Source organism: Amphiura filiformis, chromosome 8 (assembly GCF_039555335.1).
Source record: "Amphiura filiformis chromosome 8, Afil_fr2py, whole genome shotgun sequence".
Classification (NCBI taxonomy): Eukaryota; Metazoa; Echinodermata; class Ophiuroidea; order Amphilepidida; family Amphiuridae; genus Amphiura; species Amphiura filiformis.
Window position 1 is genome coordinate 70,470,219 of NC_092635.1, and position 14,836 is coordinate 70,485,054.

The window sequence follows — 14,836 nt, forward strand, 5'->3', positions numbered from 1 at the left end:
CCTCATAACTGCTAAACTGTTGGTCTAAAGTATATATAAGTATACATATTTAGAATGGCAAGTAAGTATACATATTTAGAATGGCAAAGACTTGATAAATTCATCTGGATGTCAAATTTGGATGTCAATTTTTTCGTTCAACTTAACAAAAAAATTCTTGGGCCAAAATTTTTTTAATTTTTTAAAACTAGATAAAATATCTAGAAAACAATTTTGACCAACTTCACCAAAAATATTAGAAATTTGGGCGAAAATCAGGCTCTTTTATGATTTTTTTGAAAATTTTTCATTTTTTGACCATTTTTGGTGCAAATTTCTCAAAGTTGGTCAAAATTCAAAAGAATAAAAACACGTTTCCTAGATATTTTTATCTAGTTTTTAAAAATTAGTAAAAAAAAATTTTGGCCAAAAAAAACCCCGTAAAAGGTGTCTCTTCTTGAGCGAAGTTCAGGCAAGACAAAGACAGCAAATTCATGAAGTGTAAAACCATTTATCAATGGAAGTAGCCAAACCAAATAACTGTAGACACCAGAGAGGGAAAATGGCTGATTAAAAATCACCTAGAATTTTTTACTCCACTTACATAGAAAGGGTGAGGTAGCATGTCCCTTAAGTATTGTCAGTAATATGGTGGCTTCAGGTGGGAAATCATTGTTCATAAAGAAACATGTCTGCATTCAATTCCGTTGTGAACTTAGGATCACACACCCCAAACTTTTCATAATACAACATTGAAATTTACTAAATTTTCTGCACAAAATACATGGGAACGAACAGCCAATGATTTCTGACCTGAAGTCACCATATTACCCACAGTACAACCCCATCCCTCTGTTTACATACCTGTTTTAGTATTCTCATCATCTTCCTCTTCTTCATCGCTCTCCTCTTCCTCCTCCTCCTCATCTTCAGAGTTGTAAGTATCATCAGTGTCACTTTCCTCTTCAAATTCTGGTTCCTCATCTTCTTTTCTCCTTCTCTTTCGGTCATCTTCATCGTCCGTCGAGTCGCTCTCACTCTCCGTTTTGGTCTTTTTCAATAATTTCTTATCAGGCACGTAATCTTCATCATAGTCATCTCCATCATTATCTTTGTTGACACTAATAGCTGCTGGGTTAACTTCAACAATTTCCACATCATTTTTATCTTTGCTCTTCTTTTGTTTTGTCTTCTTTTTTGCATGACCACTATCAGGCACATAATCATCATCATCATCATCTTCCTCCTCCTCATCATCATCCATCTCCTCATCTGCAATTGTTACGATCTGTTCAGTCTTCTTATTTTTCTTTGATGCATTGTCCTTATTATCTTCTTTTGTCTTATTATTATTCTCTTTGCCAGGTACATAATCTTCATCCTCATCGTCATCATCCTCATCTTCTTCATCATCTTCCTCCTCCTCATCATCATCCATCTCCTCATCGACAATTGTTACAAATATTTGTTCATTCTTCTTATCTTTCTTTGATGATGCATTGTCCTTATTATCTTCTTTTGTCTTTTTATTGTTCTTTTTGCCAGGTACATAATCTCCATCCTCCTCCTCTTCATCATCATCCTCCTCATCTACATTTGTTATCATCTTTTCATCTCCTTTGTCTTTTTTCGAAGGAGTCTTGCCATCTTTGGCTTCATTTTTCTTGTTATTTTTCCCAGGCACATAATCTTCATCCTCCTCGTCTTCATCGTCGTCGTCAAGGTCCTCCAAGTTAGCTACCATTAGAGCAGCATTGGTGCTGTCTATCAGTCCTTTGTTAACCTTATCAGGTTTGCCGTTTTCATCTTCTTCATCAGAATCTTCCTCCAGATCAAGACCTGTTATAATGATTGGAGTCGGTCATTAGTCCGAAAAGGGTTCAAAAGTTAGGGTTTCGGGCACCTCATGGTTAGGGTTAGTGTTTAGGTTTGGGTGAGTTTAAGATTTAGAGCTAATGTTATAGGGTAAGGTAGGGATTATGTTTGGGGTTCATGTAAGGATTATGGTTAAAAATTACCCTTATTGAATTTTCAGACTGGCAACCCATCATCATACTTAGCGTGAATGAACATATTTGTAAAATTACAAATCTAAATATGAACAGTTACAATTTCAATGCCACTAATAGTGCCGGTACTGTTTTTGCACACACAATTTCAGATTCCTTGTTTCTTGGCAGGCACAAGTCATTAAAAAGCTAGTAAATAAAATTCCACTGAACCCATTGTCCAAAAAATTCCGGAATTCATTTCTTGTATCTTTTCCTTTGCTTTGTATACACAGGAAGTTAGTAAAAAGCCTTAAAAAATTCTAAAGTCATATAAAATTGAAATATTTGAGACCTTGGATCAATAAATTTGAACACCAACAATCTAATGCAGTAGAGTTATACATAAAGGCCACTACAGACTCCAGGTATTTGATGTAGAATATTTGATGTATATAACACATCTACATTATTTAATCTATTTCCAGTACTGTTTAAATACGAATGTTTGATGACGTAAACTCGATAATATGTTACATAAAATATCTGGTAGAAATATATTATCGATTTCAAGTCATCAAACTTTCATTAGAACTAAAACATTACTGGAAATAGAATGGGAATAGATTACATAACATAGGTATGTTACATCTAATATTCTACATCCACTAAAAAGTCTGTAGGGTTCTTAAAGCATAGCATATATATTCACTTCTACAGTGATTCTTGGTAGACCAATATCCACTGGTATCTCGCTACAATACACTACTCAAAAATTAAAGGATCAGCCATTGACAGTGGCGTAGCCAGTGCGGGGGCCGGTGCCCCCAACTAATCATGGCCGTTGGTAAACGTAGGGCTTTGGTGGAAAAAAAATGGGGTCAAGTTTGTGAACTGCATATGCCGGGTGAAGAAATAAATAGTACATGTAGCCCAAATACTTCAAATCATGGATGTGACACTTCTGCTTTAACATTGTCACATTGAATGATATTGATATATAAACGTAAAAGCTTGTTGAATTTGCTTTTGAAAGTTTTGTTCTTACCCCCCTCCAACTTTTAGATTCCTGACCACACTGGGGCAAAAAAAAATTGTGTGAACAATGCACAACTTGCATCGGCAGAAAATATTTCTGACAGTACATTTACAAGTTGTGCCCCCCCCCCCGGTTCCGAAAACCTGGCTATGCCACTGGCCATTGACAATCCTGATCTGCATTGGGCTATTCCATTTAAAAGTCCACACTCTTCGACAGAGGGAGTAAAAATTTTGAAAATTTTGATTTGAAATACTCACTCCAGTCGTGGAAGATATAGGAAAAAACATAATACAGAAGGAGTATGGGTTTCAAAATGATTTGCTGTGACCAATCACATTTAAAAAACATACTCCCTCTGCAGAAGATATTTCCAAAATCTTTCACAGGGGTAGTGTGGATTTTAAATGGAATAGCCCATTCTCTCTTTTCTGTGCTCATTATAGTGCTGACTTAAGTGTTTTTCAGTGTCATTTCACTTTAGTATACAGTAATGCTAGAGTTCTGTTGCCCTAAAACATTACTGAATGAAAGTACACTCATCTGATTTACAATGTTAATGCTTTTGCAAATGCTAATAAATAATTTTTATCTATTTTTTTTTTAGTAATGTTACTGAAATGTCACTATATTCACCATGTTTAGTTGCCATGGCAATTGCCATAGTTTTTCTAGCTTTCTTTGCACTTTGGCGAGTTGGAGGCTGATTCCACATGACCCACTCTGCGTCTCCACTTCCTTGTCGTTTCCTCTTGGAAGGGCTTCCATCTTGTGCAGTGGCTGCATGAAAAAAGAAATCTTGATTGGTACCCAAATTGCTTAAATTGTCATTATTTAAAACCATCATACTCTACCCAAATGCTAAGAACACTGGTTAAAATCATCAGATGGACATGCATGTAATTTTGAGCAGTTAATAATTGATATATTGAGAAAAATGTATTTGTCATAAATAATGACAGTTTTGGTAAAAAAGAAAAGTTGGTGCAGGCGGGAAACAGGAACTAAGGAATCTACTTTTATTGACTGTTTAAAACAACTTATTTCTTGAATCAATTCGGTTCAGTCAGTTGATCACTTGACCACACTTTATCCAGTATTAAAGGAGTATTCTGTTATCTTAGCATCCTCTTTTATGACATTTTTCAGCAGATATCCACAAAAAAAGCTGATTTCCAAAATTTCAGTGGATTCCAATTTTGTATTATTTTGTGAATTATGCATGATTGTGTGTATTGCACTGCTCCACAGGCTACTGTGGTATAATTTTGTTCTGGTATACCATAATGTAATTAAATTTTACACTATTTTTGCTAAATGAATTAATCAGCAAGAAATTTTGTACATAAACATTATGTAGCAAGAACTTTTGTGTGGTATAAAAACACAAAATGCCCCTTTAAATAAATTATCTACAGAAAGGTATTTGCCAATGTGGTAGAATCAAAGAGTACTGACTCCATCAAGTTTGTATGTTGCCAGTCATAGTAGCCACTTTAATGTGATTTACATAAAGAATAGATTCCCATTAAAATGTTAGTTTTCACTGATCACATTGTCCCCTTTAAATTTTGAGCCAAACAAATGAGGTAAAACAAAGAAAATAGCTATTTCATTCTCTACTATGCGTGTATTAGCTCGCCAATCGTACATGTCAGCTCGCCGATCATACATGTATCATTATTGAGCAGAGCTCCACGCAGCTGGGATGTATAAATAAGACTTAAGATGAATAGCGATATGCACACAAGTTATACATCACTGATTCAATGGCATGACAATCAATCAATCTCAATGGATTTTATCATGAATTTTGACATAATATCAAGTCATTTAAGGTGGTACTACATAACTACACCCCTTGATAAATTTGTGACTAATTTTGCATTTTTCTCAAAAATAACTACACACTGGTAACAAAAGTTATGTATATTATAGGGCAAGGAATCCAATTACTTCACTGAAATTTCAGTGATTCAAGACAAGTGGTTCATTATGTTAAGAAATGAGGTACATTCTAGTGGTACCTCTTTTCTTATCATAAATAATGTACCGCTTGTCTTGAGCCACTGAAATTCCAGTAGTAACTAGATTCCTTGCCCACATAGTTTTTGTTCCCAGTGTGTTATTATTTTTTGAGAAAAATGCAAAAATAGTCACAAATTTATCAAGGGGTGTAGTACCAAATGTTAATATGACCATAGGTTTTATCTTGAGCGATTTAATCATACCTTCTTGAGCAGCTTTCTTAAGTTTCTTCTTTTTACCTGGTCTCTTCTTGCCTGTAATAAAACATCAATAAATGGTAGTGTTTGATTTAGTTTCCATTTTGATTGTTGTAATTTGTAATTCCATTCAATGTGCTTGGCAGCTATGCAAGAGTGGATACAAAATCTACCATTGTGCGTGTTTAATGGTAGATTTTGTATCCACTCTTGCATTTAGAGTCTTTGATATTGATCAATAACATTGAACGTGTATGGGTCGCAGAAGACATAATCAATCCTTTTGTGTCTCCTTTCCAATGGTGAAAATAAGAGAGCAAGATTTGGAAGAACCAGGGGCCATTTCCAATTACCAAGAGGCCAATAAAAATAACGATGTGCTGGATGAGTTAAATAAGCACTATTTGCTTGTAATTTGATATTTTTGGTTCACTATACAGGGGGCCAGTTTTGTGAGGAATGTGTCCCCTGGTCAGCTCAAATTGAGATGGAACCAGGGGCCATTTCAGAGTTTCTGGGGGCCAAACGGCTCCCGTCTCCCACTTAATTTCATCCCTGCTCCTTTCATAAATCATGTCCAATTGGGGACATATGTGTGTCAATTGGGGACATTTGTGCAGTAACTGGGGAGTGCACGAAGACGTACAAAACTTGTCTAAACCCTACAATCATGGATACATGTCCTACACCCAGACATGCCAACTTTGAAATCCAGATTTCCGTACTCAGAAGAACAAAAATCCGTATTTTGCACCCTAAAACCGTATTTTTTAAATATGTAGGCCTACCTTTTGCATACCTGCCAACCCCAGAAACCCCAAAAGTAGAACACATAATTGCGAGGGAGCACTTGTGCGACCGAGCATGTAACAGCAGGGGTCCAGGGGACAGCAGGGGTCCACCTTACGAATTTGCAATCAAATTTGGCAATACTAAATAACCATTCCATCAAAGTAATAAATCAATACAGAAAGATGCTTCCTTTACGAGTTATCACTCATTGAAAGTGCTACTTTACTATACTTTACATGGAAAGCGCCATCTTAAAGTCGTCATATTTCCTTAATTACATGACCGATCACGCTGATTGTTGGATATGTGATGCACAGTTAAAAATTAATTATTAAAAGATTTGGTGACCTCAGTCGACCTTTGACCTTGTATGTGACCTTTGACCTCACGAAATTGGATAAAGTATGTAGACCTAACAAATTGATATATTTCTGGAAACATTGGGTTTTGTTACTTCTAATGTTGTTAGAAGCATGCTTTGTTAAAACTTCCAAGTTCAGGAAATCATTGATCATCATCATCATCACCATCTGAATTATAATCATCATCATTATAGTATCAGTCAGTAGGCCTAACATCCGGTTTTGTTCATGTTTTGAAATATTTAAAATACTATGTGCCACTGAGTGCACCATTGAGAAAACAAAGTCGTAAAGCATCTTGCAGGCTTATTCTTTTGCAGACCTAAATAGCCTAACTATATCCAGCATGTGTAGCAGTTAGATGAATGCTTGAAAAAATATTAATGTGCATGAATAATCCGCAAGTCAGGAGAAAATTATTTCGGAAACCATCTTGTAGGCCTATAAATATTTCTTTAATGTGCATGCATGGTGCGAAAGTCGGAAGTAAAAGGAGGTCGGAAACCTTCTTGTATACTTACATTTTGTATTCTTTTGCACCAATAGAGCTAAATAGTTAACTAAATACCTTCAGAAGACATAGCATTAGGTGGTTAATAAAAAATATTAATGTGCATGAAAAATCTGCAAGTCAGAAGAAAATTCTTTCGGAAACCATCTTGTAGGCCTATTAAATATTTCTTTAATGTGCATGCATGGTGCGAAAGTCGGAAGTAAAAGGAGGTCGGAAACCTTCTTGTATGCTTATTCTTTTGCACAATAGAGCTAAACAGTTAACTAAATACCTTCAGAAGACAAAGCATTGGTGGTTAATAAAAAATATTAATGTGCATGAAAAATCTGCAAGTCAGAAGAAAATTATTTCGGAAAGCATCTTGTAGGCCTATTAAATAATAAGTTTTTAATGTGCATGCATCATCGAAAGTCGAGAGAAAAACGATGTAGGCATCCACTTTAACAGACCAAGAAAGTAGTCAAATGATACCAGTAATTCAGTCGGTAGTCTAATCTTGCTGCTGTTTATCTTTTTAAGACACAACATTTTATTATTTTGGTCAAAATTCTGGAATTCCGTATTTTTTAGGGGGTGACCGTACTACCGTATTTTTCACGTTTTACCGTACAAAATACGGTGAAACCGTACTAGTTGGCATGTCTGTACACCCCCTGACAACCAGTCATTTTTGGCACTTTTAGCCATAGGAGTGCAGGGGGGGAAATCTCTACAACTGGGAGTGTCCCCGGTCATCAGATGTCCCCGTTTGGTGGCTTTAGACCAGAAAATGTCCTCATTTGTCGGTGTTTACAAGCCCATTTAAATTGACAGGGCTACTTTAGAAACAATAGTACCGGAAAGATAGTAACAGACTGGTTGACGGAGTCACAACAGGCGTGACTAGCTTACTATCCTATGAAAGGAAATATGTTTTCCCCAAGTTACATTTCTTACCTGTGTTAGGTGACCAGTCCTCTTCCTCTTCTTCACTCTCCTCTTCTAACTCCTCATTGGCTAACTGTTGTAACGACATATCAGCCTCATCTTCATCTATAATAGAGTATGTAAAGTATACCATTGTATCTGTATGTAATGATGGGTGTTTTGCTAGTGCAATAGTCAAGTGAACGCTCACTCTATAAGTTTAAATTTTTCAGCCAACTTGTCAAGTGTTTTTACGACTTTCCCAGAATGTTTTGGTATGTTTCAAATGTTTGGCTACAGTGAGGCGAAATTGGACTATATTCCGGAAAAATTTAGACAATTTGACCCATCTGTATACTAAAATTGGCATAGAAAAAGGGTCATTGATATACCAAAAGGCAGACAATGCAACCCATGTTTGAGGCACATTCCTGTATGGTCATTTGTACTGAGTATCACCCTTGGGCATGCTCATGAAGTGACCACATCAGATCGACCAGTGCACATTCTCGCACTAAGAGAATAACAGTACAGGGTCAGACACAGAGGAGTGGCACCCCCACAAAATAATTTGGGAAATTGGTCATGGTCAACAGATTGATCTGTTTCAACCTGTTGCCTAGATAGGAAATTATCCAAGATATGGTAAACCATTCTTAATTTGGAGACCGTTTTAAGGAAAATTGTAGAATTTTTACACTGTTGATCTTGGTTGAGCCCAGGGGTTGAGCCCAAAATATGACATATATATGATAGGTCAAACTATGCTATTCTGAATCTTTATGATCTGAGGAATACACCAAAATAGAATGAGAAATGAGCAAAATGAGAACTTCACAATTTTCTCTTAATTACAAAATTACATGCAAGAGATTCAAACTCATAACCCTCGAATAAGATCCTTTTTATCTTGAATATGGTTCAACCATTTCTAGAGCTCTTTTGGCTAATCTCTTAGCTTCATAAAATCATGAACAGGTCTTTTTGGCACATTATTTGTCGAGTTGGGAAAGGAGTGTCAAATGTGACAGCGCAAGGGTTTATAATAATATGCCACAGCAGCAGTAATTATTTTGGGGGGGGGGGGTGGAATTTGGGGGAGGAAAACAAAATCTTGGGGGCTGTCAACTTGGGGGTGCTAAAATAATGGTAATTTTTGCCTATAATAGTGTGATATTTAATTTTTCTGGGGAACTGGGGAAAACCCATTAGCTCATTTTTAGCTGTTATGTCCCAGTTTTGGTAATTCTCTGTTAATGCTGTAATTAAATTAAATGACCCATGTTTTACATGCACAATCTGTTTTTATGAAATAGTGTTTGGGTTTTTTTTACATTAAATTGGTAACTATTTCGTGTGCAGTACTACAGTCTCTGGCAGAGAGAGAAGGGGGGGGTTATGAGGCTCCAGACTTGAAACCCTTACCCATTTCCAAGGGCCATTTGACCATGGACAGGTAGGGAGTACCCACTTCTAAGGATTTTCTCACAAATATAGACCCATGTCTAAGGATTTCTTTCGAAATATTCCCTGAAGATTGAGATTTACTCGTCATGCTCGTGAAAAAGGGGTTTATGACAAAAATGGACTCACGTCTAAGCATTTTTTGCAAGAGAGCAACCCATTGGAGCGGCACATCCCCATATGCCTTTTGTATGGGAGTACCCCCCCTCCGTGAAAAGAACGGCACTTGTTCACATTTTGTGAGCGTGCACAGTGTAAACATGGAAGTGGGGTTCAGATTGGCTGATTGAATGGTCTGACAATAATAACAACAAACCAATAATCTGATTGGCTGATTACGCGTCAAAGTGGTGGTCGGTGCAGAGGAGCGCTCTTGAAGGGAACACAAAGCTCCGTGTATGGTGGGACTTTGACTCACACAGTAACAAAAAGCATATACTTCTCGCCTATTACGAGCTGATTATAGTCTAGGTTTTACCAACCAATCCCATACTGAACTGCTGTACATTTTATTAAAATTGAATACCTAATTCACAATAAATAACAATGCAATGGTCAATTTTATAGTTATAAAGTTGTCCTTTATTGTGGCATGAAAATGTATGCAGAAATCTATAGAAACAAAATACAGACATGTAGAAATAATTACTGCATTATTATTCTTGATATACTTTTATAAATACTGTTTATTTGTAAGTCCACATTTGAGTCAAGACTGTAAACAAGAGCGATAACCGCACCATAGCTGAACCATGTGGCTTCGGCAGTATATTGTGGTAGGCCTATACCACTGTCATCATTGCATTTAAATTTTAGCTCAATTGAAGCATTTTGAAAACTTGACATTTGACCCCTTTATTGCCCCTTAATGACCTTAAATGAATTTTAAAATATTTTAAACATGTTTAGAATGTCATAAGGATCATTGCGTTTAAATTTCAGCTCAATGGGAGCATTTTGGAAAACTTGACCTTTGACCCCTTTATGACCCCTTAATGACCTTAAATGAATCTTAAAATGTTTTTAAAACTAGAGTACCTGCGGCTGTGAGGGCACTGTAGCTGTACGTGAGAGCACCACCAGCATCAGATAGTGATGCTGTTTGACCCCCCACTGAACCCATATGACCTCTGACCCTAAATGACCTTGGCTTGATCCCCTTTGACCTTTGATGACCTCAGTTTTATTTGATACATCCATTTGAAATTTAGAAATCATTTTCAGCTATGAATGCTGGGAAGACATTGCAGTCCTCACAGGGAGTGGTGAAATCTTCCTGTTCCTGTCATATTGAGAATTAGTTATACCATGTTTAAGCCCTCGTAGCAAGGACTCCACCCACCAAGTCTGTGCCCGATCGGACAAAGTTTGAAATTTGACCCCCTCCGTAATGACCTTTAACCTTGGTTGACCTCAATTTTATTTTGCCCATATATTTCCCTCGTAGCAAGGATTCCACCCACCAACTTTGAGCTCCATCGGACAAAGTTTGAAATTTAACCCCTCCATAATGACCTTTGACCTCGGTTGACCTCAATTTAATTTCGGGCATATATTCCCCTCGCATCAAGGATTCCACCCACCAAGTTTGAGCCCGATCGGACAAAGTTTGAAATATGACCCTCCGTAATGACCTTTGACCTCGGTTGACCTCAATTTTATTTTGGGCATATATCCCCCGCGTATCAAGGATTCCACCCACCAAGTTTGAGCCCGATCGGACAAAGTTTGACATTTGACCCCTCCGTAATGACCTTTGACCTCGGTTGACCTCAATTTTATTTCGGGCATATACTCGCCTCGTATCAAGGATTCCACCTACCAAGTTTGGGCCCGATCGGACAAAGTTGAAATTTTGACCTTTGACCTTGACCTCCGATGACCTTTCAAACTACCCCATAAACGTGGAATGCCCGATACCTATCTATATCCGAAATATCGGAGTGATGCGTCAAGCGGCTAAACGCATTGCCGGACAGACGGACAGACAGAGCTTACGATTTTATTAGTACTAGTGCACCTGCAGCTGTGAGAGCCCTGATGCTGTGAGAGCACTGGCATGATAACATTTCTGTTTGACCCCAGATGACCTTGGTGTAATTTTTTTCATGCCCCCCCTCATACAAAGGATTCCACCTATCAAGTTTAAGCCCAATAGGGCAAAGTTTAAATTTAGCCCCTATATGACCTTTGACCTTGGTTGACGTCAATTTTATTTTTGCATATATTCCCTCGCATCAAGGATTCCACCCACCAATTTTGAGCCCGATAGGACAAAGTTTGAAATCCATGACCTTTGACCTTTGACCTCGGATGACCTCCATATAATGTTTTTCATGCTCCCCTCGTACGAAGGTTTCGACCTGAGACTATTATACCTGAATTCAGGTATAATAGTCTCAGGTTTCGACCCACCAAGTTTGAGCCCGATTGGACAAAGTTTGAAATTTGTTCGCTCCGTAATGACCTTTGACCTCGGTTGACCTCGATTTTATTTAGCGCATTATATTCCCCTCCTATCAAGGATTCCACCCACCAAATTTGGGCCCGATTGGACAAAGTTTGAAATCTTGACCTTTGACCTTGACCTCCGATGACCCTCAAAACCACATGGCCAACATGCTATTCCCAATACCTACCTATATCCAAAATTTCAGCACGATGCGTCGAAGTGCGGCGAAACGCATAGCAGGACAGACAGATAGATAGATACACAGACAGATAGAGACCGCTTATTATTTTATTAGTACTAGTGCACCTGCGGCTGTGAGAGCCCTTAGCCCCTACATGACCTTTGACCTCGGTTGACCTCAATTTTGTTTTGCGCATATATTCCCCTCGTATCAAGGATTCCACTCACCAAGTTTGAGCCCGAAAGGACAAAGTTTGAAATCCATGACCTTTGACCTCGGATGACCTCCATATAATGTTTTTCATGCTCCCCTCATACAAAGGTTTCGACCCACCATGTTTGAGCCCGATCGGACAAAGTTTGAAATTTGACCCCTCCGTAATGACCTTTGACCTCGATTGACCTCAATTTTGTTTGGCGCATATATTTCCCCTCATATCAAGGATTCCACCTACCAAGTTTGAGCCTGATAGGACAAAGTTTGAAATCCATGACCTTTGACCTTTGACCTCGGATGACCTCCATATAATGTTTTTCATGCTCCCCTCATACAAAGGTTTCGACCCACCAAGTTTGAGCCTGATCGGGCAAAGTTTGAAATTTGACCCTCCGTAATGACCTTTGACCTCGGTTGACCTCGATTTTATTTCGCATTACATTCCCTCCTATCAAGGATTCCACCCACCAAGTTTGGGCCCGATCGGACAAAGTTTGAAATTTTGACCTTTGACCTTGACCTCCGATGACCTTGAAACCACATGGCCAACATGCTTTTCCCAATACCTATCTATATCCCAACTTTCAGCACGATGCGTTGAAGTGCGGCGAAACGCATAGCCGGACAGACAGACAGACAGATAGATAGATACACAGATACACAGATAGACAGAGAGCGCTTATTATTTTATTAGTACTAGTGCACCTGCGGCTGTGAGAGCCGAGATACTGTGAGAGCACTGGCATGATAGCGATACTGTTTGACCTCAATTTTGTTTTGCGCATATATTCCCCTCGTATCAAGGATTGCACCCACCAAGTTTGAACCCGATAGGAAAAAGTTTGAAATCCATGACATTTGACCTTTGACCTCGGATGACCTCCATATAATGTTTTTCATGCTCCCCTCAGACGAAGGTTTCAACCCACCAAGTTTGAGCCCGATCGGACAAAGTTTGAAATTTGACCCCTCCGTAATGACCTTTGACCTCGGTTGACCTTGATTTTATTTCGCGCATTATATTCCCCTGCTATCAAGGATTCCACCCACCAAGTTTGGGCCCGATCGGACAAAGTTTGAAATTTTGACCTTTGACCTTGACCTCCGATGACCTTTAAAACCACATGGTCAACATGCTTTTCCCGATACCTATCCATATCCGAAATTTCGCTCGATGCGTCGGCGGCGAAACGCATAGCTGGACAGACAGACAGACAGATAGACAGAGACCGCTTATTATTTTAGTAGTATAGATAGATAGATAGATGTTTAGAATGTCATAAGGATCATTGCATATAAATTTCAGCTCGATTGGAGCATTTTGAAAAACTTGACCTTTGACCCCTTTAAGACCCCCCTTAATGACCTTAAATGAATTTTAAAATATTTTTAAATGTTTACAATGTCATAAGGATCATTGCATTTAAATTTCAGCTCAATTGGAGCATTTTGAAAACCGTGACCTGTGACCCCTTTATGACCCCTTAATGACCTGAAATAAATGTTTAAATGTTTTAAACATGCTTAGAATGTCATAAGGATCATTGCATTTAAATTTGAGCTCAATCGGAGCATTTTCGGTTAAAATGACCTTTTTTTGACCCCTGTGACCCCAGGATGACCTCTGACGTTTGGAAATATTTTTATTATATTCTTTATGTTTTCCTCTTTCATATGACACCACTCATGGGGTCATACCTTCGTCAACATTTAGAGATATGTCCATTTCAGACCAAATGGTTAGTCAGTTAGTAAGCTAGTAAGTAAGTAAGCTAGTAAGTAAGTAAGCTAGTAACATTTACTCATATAGGCTGATACCATTTCATGGTTCAGCAAAAATATACATGTAATAGCAAAATTCATATCACTGATGTTATAAGCAGTGTCGTGCACAGGACTTTTTTTTACTGTGGGGCACACAATCCCCCCCCCCCTTTGCGCACGCCACTGGTTCACAACTGTTATTAAAACAATATTGTAACATAAACTGTGGACATTCTCATTTTTCTCTCCAGAATTTTGATTTTTACAAGACTGCAATGTACTTTTTAAAATGAACTAAAATACCCTGGCCTTCCAAGCACTGCATTTGTAACAAAATCTGAGATTTATAATAAAATCTTTGAATCCCAAGATTTAAACGGGCATTTTGTGATCCACAGCCTCATCCCCCCACTTTTCTCAAAAAAGTTTTTATACCACTGGAAACCTCTAGATACATAATGTTTATGTACAAATAATTCCTTGCAGATTAATTTGTTTAGCAAAAATATAGTCAAATTTGAATTACATTCTGGTGTACCAGAACGAAATTACAACAGTGGCCTATGGAGCAGTGTAATACACATAATCTTGCATAACTCTCAAACACAAAATCGGAATCAACTGATATTTTGGGAATAAGCTTTTTTCGTGGACATCTACTGAAAAATGTTATAAAAAGAGAATACTAGGATCACGAAATACTCCTTTTAATTCAATCAAAATGTAAGTCAAACTTGTGTATGACCAAAATGGTGATTTCATTATTTTTTTTCATTAAAACAGTTTAAAAGGTACATTTGACAGTGAAATCTAACATGATTTTGTAAAAAAAATGCATACTTTTTTCCAGAAATTTTATAATACTGTAAAATCTCGTCTACAAGCATACATCGAGTGTTTTTGATGAAAGTTAAATTAATACCAAACAGCCGTAAATATGCCAATACAATAGAT

At 37.7% G+C, this 14,836-nt stretch overlaps 1 protein-coding gene across 2 annotated transcripts in view; it reads right to left on the reverse strand.

The window, feature by feature from the left end:
• LOC140159413 (uncharacterized) overlaps positions 1-14,836 on the reverse strand; it is a 61,113-nt gene that overhangs the window by 17,711 nt on the left and 28,566 nt on the right. For both annotated transcript variants that reach the window (XR_011859880.1, XM_072182883.1), the window contains exons 5-8: positions 7,836-7,931; positions 5,238-5,288; positions 3,643-3,786; positions 844-1,818 (exon numbers count right to left, since the gene is read on the reverse strand). Coding sequence is in view for 1 of the 2 variants with exons in the window: in XM_072182883.1 (XP_072038984.1) it covers positions 844-1,818; positions 3,643-3,786; positions 5,238-5,288; positions 7,836-7,931 (1,266 nt within the window). In the remaining variant the exon portion in view is untranslated. The remainder of the gene's footprint in view (positions 1-843; positions 1,819-3,642; positions 3,787-5,237; positions 5,289-7,835; positions 7,932-14,836) is intronic.